The sequence below is a fragment of the Pinus tabuliformis genome, chromosome 2_1 (genome assembly GCF_031772625.1).
Source record: "Pinus tabuliformis cultivar Carrire ecotype Pingquan chromosome 2_1, CPIR1, whole genome shotgun sequence".
NCBI classification, from domain to species: Eukaryota; Viridiplantae; Streptophyta; class Pinopsida; order Pinales; family Pinaceae; genus Pinus; species Pinus tabuliformis.
Window position 1 is genome coordinate 642317442 of NC_142299.1, and position 8324 is coordinate 642325765.

At 43.6% G+C, this 8324-nt stretch overlaps 1 protein-coding gene across 1 annotated transcript; it reads right to left on the reverse strand.

The window, feature by feature from the left end:
* Positions 1-2722: 2722 nt before the first annotated feature.
* LOC149202206 (uncharacterized) lies at positions 2723-3697 on the reverse strand. Its single transcript, XM_089401518.1, has one exon. The coding sequence runs from the start codon at positions 3695-3697 to the stop codon at positions 2723-2725; it is 975 nt and encodes a 324-aa protein (XP_089257644.1).
* Between the last annotated feature and the right edge of the window lie 4627 nt (positions 3698-8324).

The window sequence follows — 8324 nt, forward strand, 5'->3', positions numbered from 1 at the left end:
GACGGTGGTAGTATTTGAATTCCTGTTGTCCATGAACCTCAGTAACTTCCCATACTCCTCTGTCCATCATCGCGGCCTCCTTGGATAATCTGTCCGCACCCTCGTTATGTTCCCTGTAGATGTGTGAACATGAGATGTTGTTAAATGCAGATTTGAATTCCTGAATCTCATGCAAAATGATGCTGAGTGTGTGAATGTGACAAATTGTAATGTTGTTGAACCAGTTAATGATGGTTTTTGAATCCCCAAATATGTTTATGCAAGTAATATTATGGCTCATTGCGAAATGGAGAAGGTGTCTGAGAGTGATGAGTTCGGCAAAATTATTTGTCCCAGTGCCCAATCCTGCTTTGATTCTGAAGTAATGCTGGTTTGATTTGTGAATGATGATACCGCCTCCACAGCTCTGCTGATTTGCTGCACCGCCGAAAAATGCCCACGGGGTGGATTGATCTATGTGGGGTGGCGAATGGGGGCGACGAACATGCGCAGGTGGAGGTTCTGGCAATTCATTGAAAGCCGCGATGATACAAGCCCCCATCAGGTTCCTGTGAGCGGGTCTGTCATGAAAGACGATTTGGTTCCTCGCCTTCCATATGTGCCAAGTGACAATGGCTGGGAGGCTCATCGATTTTGTTCCTTTATGTCTCGTAGTCCATTCCGTCCATGCCTCCGAAATATTTTGTCCTGTCCAGGTCCCATTGTAAGCAATGGTGTTTTTAATGTCAACCCACAATTCTAGTGCTACCCTGCAATGTAGGAACAGGTGGTCTGTAGATTCCGACTCAGATTTGCATAAGGCACACCAGGTAGGGCCGTGATGTGCTCTGCGCTGTAAATTGTCACCTGTGGGTACCTTGTTCCTGAGTACGCACCAGAAGAAAAGCTTGGATTTCGGGGATGAGGTTAACTTCCATAAGTTGTGCCACCAATCCAGCAGAGCTTCCGGTTTTTTGTGGCTGATAAGGAGTGTATATCCAGCCTTCGGGGAATAAAAACCGAATTCCGACTGACTCCAGATAAGCTCGTCTTGCCCCTCAGTAATTCTTATGTGCGATTCCATCAGAGCCTCCCTGTAAGATTCCCATGATCGATGCCATTGCGGTGGGAGGTTTAGTTGCTGTGCTGTTCGCCAAGCCTGGTGGAATATATCAGAGGCTTCTTGGTCAGCTATTTGAGCAATCACCTTAATGTCGTGAGCGAAAAGATGGTCAACTAATTCTCGTGGCAGTTGATGCCGTCCCCCACTGCCTGCCCAAGGGTCGATGCCGATCCTAGCTTGAGCCCCGTCTCTGATCCTCCAGGCCAGATTGTCTCTGATCATGGGCATTGAGTGTATTATGGCCTTCCAAAAAGATGATACCCCGGTACTGTTCCAGTTGGGCAGCCTAATCCAGTCCATAGTACCGAGGGGCCATATGTATTTATGGTACGAGATCCGAGTCCATAAATTGTGACTAGTTAGCAGGGCCCAACTCATCTTTTCCGCCAGTGCTTGTGCAAATAGTGGGAGATCTTTGAGTCCCCATCCACCCCACTTCTTTGGTAGTGTGATCTTCTGCCAGCCGATCCATGCAAATATCCGCTTGTCTTGACTTCCGGCCCACAAGTATCGATTACAGATTTGCTGTAGCCGAGCAAGTGTATGTCTGGGGATCCATGCAAGAGCCATCCAGAATACCGGGGTGGCCTCCAGTACTGTTTTAATGAGGGTCAACCTACCAGCCCTGGATATGTATCTATAACTCCAGCTTGTGAGGCGTTTTTCCAATTTTGATATTAGCCAAGTCCAATCAGCGATCCTCTGGCATGTGGGTTTTAACCAGAAGCCAAGGTATTTTAGGCCCCTGTCAATCGGGTGGATGCTGTAAGGGAAATCCTGAAGGGCATGTTGCGCCTCATTAACCGATGTGCGAGTCATGGTTATAGTGGATTTTGCTCTGTTGACCTGCATTCCAGTGGCTTTTGAGAAGAGCTCAAGTATGTGAGAGAACGTCATAGAGTCTCTCATGCTTCCATCCAATAGGATGAGAACATCATCCACAAATAGTAGATGAGTGAGGTAGCATTCTTCGGTGATCTTAAGTCCTCTGAGGGTCCCTTCCCTCGTGGCTGATATGATTAGGCGGCTTAATCCTTCCATGACCAGGAGAAACAATAAAGGAGATAGGGGGCAGCCCTGCCTCAGTCCTCTTTCAGAGTGAAAGAAATGTGAGGCAGATCCATTTATCAGAATGCTGAATGTAGGGGTCATAATACAGGCCATTATCCAGTTGATGAATGAGATTGGGAACCCCAGATGGATGAGGATCATCTTTATGTACAGCCAGCTGACCCTGTCGAAAGCTTTTGAGAGATCTATTTTCAGGAGAGTGCTCTTGAGATGTTTGGTCCAGATGGAGTGCAGGGCCTCCTGTGCTGACCCAATGGCTTCATGAATCTGTCTGTCCTCAAGGAAAGCGAATTGCTGGGGGGCAATGTGAGTGGATAGGATGGGTTTAAGCCTATTGGCGATGATTTTTGAGATGATTTTGTATAGGACATTACAGAGAGATATGGGACGGAAGTCATCAAATGATGATGGGGAGTCCGTCTTGGGGATAAGGGCAATGAAAGTGGAATTTATGGCATGGTATAAGGACCCCGATGTCCTGCATTCCTCAATCACACCAATCAGATCATGTCCTATCTGTTCAAAGAAAGCAAGATAAAATTCTATCATTCATCCGTCAGGTCCAGGACTCTTGTCTCTTTTGAACCATTTGAGAGTGCTTTCCAATTCCTCCATGGTAACCGGATTCATGAGATCCTCCGAGTCTTCCTCATTTACAAATCGAGGAAAATGTGAAGCCACTTCTATGATTTCAGCCAAATTTGCCCCCAGAGGGTTTCTGAATAGGGCTCGGAAGTGTGCAGTACCCAGCCGGGAGAGTTTGTTGAAGTTATCCGCCAATCCCCCATCTGGTTGTGGCAGACTCCAAATAGTGTTGGCCACTTTCCTTCCTTTTGCAAAATTGTGGAAGAATTTTGAGTTTTCATCCCCTGCTTTTAACCAAATAGCTCTGCTGCGGAGCCTGAGGGATTCCTCTTTTTGTCTAAGAAGTGTGGCCCTCTGATTTTCAAGTTCAATCAGACGTGTCTTGTCCGCTGCCGTTCTGAATCCAAGGTTCCTATCATCGAGCAGTGAGTTCAATGCTTCCTCAATAGTTAAGAGCTGAGCCGAATCCTTTTTGTTTTTCTCCTTGGACCAGTTTATAACAATGTGTTTAAGCTCTGTGAGATTCTTACAGAACCCTCTGGCCAGTGTTGCCTCCCTATTGATAGGATGAGTCTGCCAAAAATCGGATACCATCTTGATGAAGTCTTGATCTTGGAGCCAAGTATGATTGAATTTGAAAGGCGCCTTTGGTTTGGGCATTGGCCCAAGGATCTCCAGGTGTATGGGGGAATGGTCCGATAATCCTCCAGATCCCACCCATTGTTTAAAGTGGTGAAGTTCCTGGATCAGAGGTCCCTTCAGAAGGAAGCGGTCAAGTCTGCGAGCCAATGCAGCATCACCCACTCTCCTGTTACGCCATGTAGGCATGGGTTGATGCATGGGGACATCCACAAAGTCAGCTTGTTCTAGGGCATTTCTCATAAAATCAGTGATTGAATCCACTTGTGCCATAGAGCCCCAAGATTCACGGAACCCCATCGAAAAATTCAGATCTCCACCCAGAATGGTATGGCTCGCGTTCAGCAGTGATAGATTTAACAGACAATTCTAGAAGGTCTCTCTGTGCTGACATGGTCCGTATACATTCACGATACGGAATACCACTCCCAGTTCTGCCGATAATATATCCGCCCCTAAGAACCCATGCCCACCCCAGGAGGAGTCAATTCTAATAGTCCTGGGGTTGTATCCAATTGCCAACCCCCCGGAACGCCCCATAGCATCCGAGGCCAAGAATTTCCAGCGGGGAGCCAAAGTGTTTAGGCATTGAGCGATGTTTGTAGCAGGACCCAGAGTTTCTTGGAGAAATATGATATCTGGTACCTCAGTCTCAAATAGTCTCCAGATGGCCAGTTTTTTGGGTTCACTGGCCAAACCCTTGCAGTTAAATGATAGGCACTTCATGGAGGGCCACGACGCGGGGTGGGCGCTGCTCTAAGGACCCCTTCAATGGTAGATTGCCTTCCAGATGCGACTTCAACATCGGCTCTCCAGATGGCTTTTGAGAGATCTGATTTTCTACCCCTAGTGACCTGATGCCCTATACTCAGGGGGATAATGCCCAAACCCCCACAGGTTCCCAAAATCAGAGGACGAGGTCGAAGGGAATATGTGTGAGACGACCGCGAATAGGAAGATAATGATGGCGAGGAAGGGATTTGGGAAACGGTCGGCGGGGCAGTGGAATCACATAGAGGGGGCACAGATGGGGGACAATGAGCCATAGTGCATGATGCCGATGCAGATGCAGGTGGTAATGCAGATGAGCATTCGTAAGGTAAAGAGATAGGGGTTTGACCAGTGCCCGAAGTTTGAGCTGCAGCCTCGGCCGCCCTTGCCTTTGTCAAGGGAGGCGATGATGGTCTCTGCCCCATCCGCCCAGTCTTCGCCTGTGAGTCCTGTGCGGGTGCCGCGCCCTGAGCTGAGCGAATGATGACCGGAGTAGTCTCCCGAGTGACCGAGGGCGAGATTTTGGGGGATTCTTCAGTTCCTTTGAATAAAGGGCAATCATTTGCTAAATGCCCTACTTGATGGCAGTGGTAGCATCGAAAAGGAACGCCTTCGTAGTCGAGTAACTGAATCCTGCTGTATTTCCCCCATTTGAGAGTAATCTTCTTCTCCAATCCGTCCCGAGTATCCAGGTAAACCAGGACTCGAGCTAGGGTTCTCTGCTTGGATTCAATGTACGACCGATCGTGATCCAGATACGTGCCCAGTGCGTTCCCAATTTTTTGAAGTGCCTCTTCGCTCCAGTATTGAAGAGGTAGTCCGGGCAGTCGAACCCACAGTGGTCCAGCCCCAATCTGTTCGCGCTCAGGGTCGAAAAGGGGACTCCAACGCTTGAGCAGAACGGGTGCAGATTCGATGTGCCAATATTTTGCCAGAACTAGGTCGATATAGTCCTCCTTGGTGAAGTGTAGGGAAAACCAACCACGCAGAAGTATGTGAACCTCTGGAAGATCCTTAAGCAGGTTGCCCCAAATCTCCTCCACCCATTTCGTCAATCTGTTCACCGTGAAGGTGCGTCCCCTCACATGTCCCACTAGAACCGATCGAGCCATGAGTGCTGCGCCCCCGAAATCTGCTGGATCTCCAAACGGGACTGTGATCTCTTTGTCGGTCGCCTTGATGCACCTTGTCTTCCTTTTCTTTGTGCGGGGTGCAGAGGGGTGGTTAACCAGGGGGCTAGAGACACCTTCGGGAGGAGAGAGTTTGACGGGCTTCTCATTTACAGCAGGGGTACTGAAACAACCGGAGGGTCGAATCCCCGAGGAGGGGGAGGTGAGAGGAGCCGTGACCTGAGTGACCGCAGTCGGGGGCGGGTTTCCCTGAGGCTGAAGAACTTGGTCAAAAGACCGAATCTGAGGGGATAGTGAAGCCTGTAGCTGTTCCGTGCCGGGAGATAATGGAGGGGCTTCCAAACCGAGAGAGAAACCCGAGATCACTGCAGAGGGAGGGCAGTTAGGGTTAGGGCTAGGGTTAGTGAAAACCGATGAAGGGACCAGGGAGCTGAGTGTGGCTGAGACCGAGGGTGCGAAGTATGGATTTTCGAAGATGATGCGGTCCTCAAACGGATCCGCAGAATAATCCACCAGTTCCTCCATGTGCCCGTCCATACTTCCAACTGTAGCGCGGTGAATGGTGAGATGGAGACAGAAACTGTGTGGTCGGTGGGTAGGTAACTGAATAAAACTGACAAGTCGTGCCTATTTTCTATGGTAAGCCCTCAGATAGGTGCCTACCCTAAGCCCGTGCGCTCCTGCAGTTCCTGCAGCCTTCCGAAACCCATCTCTCTCTAGACTTCCCCCACTTTTAATTTAATTATTAGGTGGATAGTAGAAATTTAAATTTCATAGAATATGCCTAAATATTCATAGTATTATTTACAAATCAAAGGTTAAAATTTATCTCCAAGTTAGTTATACTCCTTTGTTAATTTATCTCAAATTAACTAAATAAAGAAAATGTCATATCAACATGTGTTATATTTGGAATGTGTTATTGATAAGCCATGGTATTGTAACAAAGACTACTTACAACTTAGGAATTTCATAATAAAGTGGGAATGATTAAAACTAGAAATTGCACCACATGTTGCAATAATAACGTCATAAGGCAGGAGCCTAGGAAGTAAGGTAGGAGCCTAGGAAATAGTAGCGTAGATGATGGAAGAAAAATTTTATGCATTTTTATTTAATTATCGACTTTTGAGATGGGCATATTAACCCTAAGAGTACAAACATTTTCAAATCCTCGGGGGTGTACCCCACATTCAAAACTATGGTAAAATATGCTTCTAAGATTCACAAGTGTTCATCCTCTAGATTGATCAAGGAAATGGCGAGATGATGAAATTTCCATCCAACCTAGATGAACAGGCTAAGGAAACCATTATTTTATTATGACTAATTATAAAATACAACTAACTATTTTTCATAATTTAATTATAACCTAAAACCCTTATTCCAAAATAAGCCACATCTAGCGAGATGATGAAATTTCCATCCAACCTAGATGAACAGGCCAAGGAAACCATTATTTTATTATGACTAATTATAAAATACAACTAACTATTTTTTATAATTTAATTATAACCTAAAACCCTTATTCCAAAATAAGCCACATCTATCAACTTAATTATATTTGAATTTTGTATTAAAAAAACAGATACAAACATGTTTTTATTAAAAACAAACATAAATAATAACATAATCTTACCTTATTATCTAATAAGTTTCAACATCACATCCACTAAAAGATATGGCTTCTCCTCCCATTGAATTTTATATTAAAAATATACATACAAACATGATTTTGTTAAAAACAAATCTAAATAATAACATAATCTTACCTTATTATAGGATAAGTTTCAACATCACATCCACTAAAATATATGGCTTCTTTATCTAATAAGTTTCAACACATCCACTAAAAGATATGGCTTCTCCTCCCATTGAATTTTATATTAAAAATATACATACAAACATGATTTTGTTAAAAACAAATATAAATAATAACATAATCATACCTTATTATAGGACAAGTTTCAACATCACATCCACTAAAATATATGGCTTCTCCTCCCGGTGTCACTTTACGCATGTCATTTTCATTGACTAAATTTGTCTAACACTACAACAATTAATTTTAGAAATGAGAAAATTTGAGAACCAACCACAACTCTAAGGAACAATCATGGATTGAACCTTAAACGTACTGACTTTGGGTTGAAGACGCAGATGTGGGGAAAATCTACAAGGGTTCCACTATGCCAAACATTGACAATTACATGTGGTCAAGCTTTGGGAGTAAGATCTTTTACCAGTATATCGTTGATCTCATTGTCCATGGTCATTCCCCAAAGTCAAGAGGCCAGAACACTTCACCTTACCCATCTATTTCGTGGCCATTGTAATCAAAATATGCTTCTAAGATTCACAAGTGTTCACCCTCCAGATTGATCAAGGAAATGGCAAGATGATGAAATTTCCATCCAACCTAGATAAACAGGCTAAGGAAACCATTTTTTTATTATGACTAATTATAAAATACAACTAACTATTTTTTATAATTTAATTATAACCTAAAACCCTTATTCCAAAATAAGCCACATCTATCAACTTAATTATATTTGAATTTTGTATTAAAAAAACAGATACAAACATGTTTTTGTTAAAAACAAACATAAATAATAACATAATCCTACCTTATTATCTGATAAGTTTCAACATCACATCCACTAAAAGATTTGGCTTCTCCTCCCATTGAATTTTATATTAAAAATATACATACAAACATGATTTTGTTAAAAACAAATCTAAATAATAACATAATCTTACCTTATTATAGGATAAGTTTCAACATCACATCCACTAAAATATATGGCTTCTTTATCTGATAAGTTTCAACACATCCACTAAAAGATATGGCTTCTCCTCCCATTAAATTTTATATTAAAAATATACATACAAACATGATTTTGTTATAAACAAATCTAAATAATAACATAATCTTACCTTATTATAGGACAAGTTTCAACATCACATCCAATAAAATATATGGCTTCTCCTCCCGGTGTCACTTTACGCGTGTCATTTTCATTGAA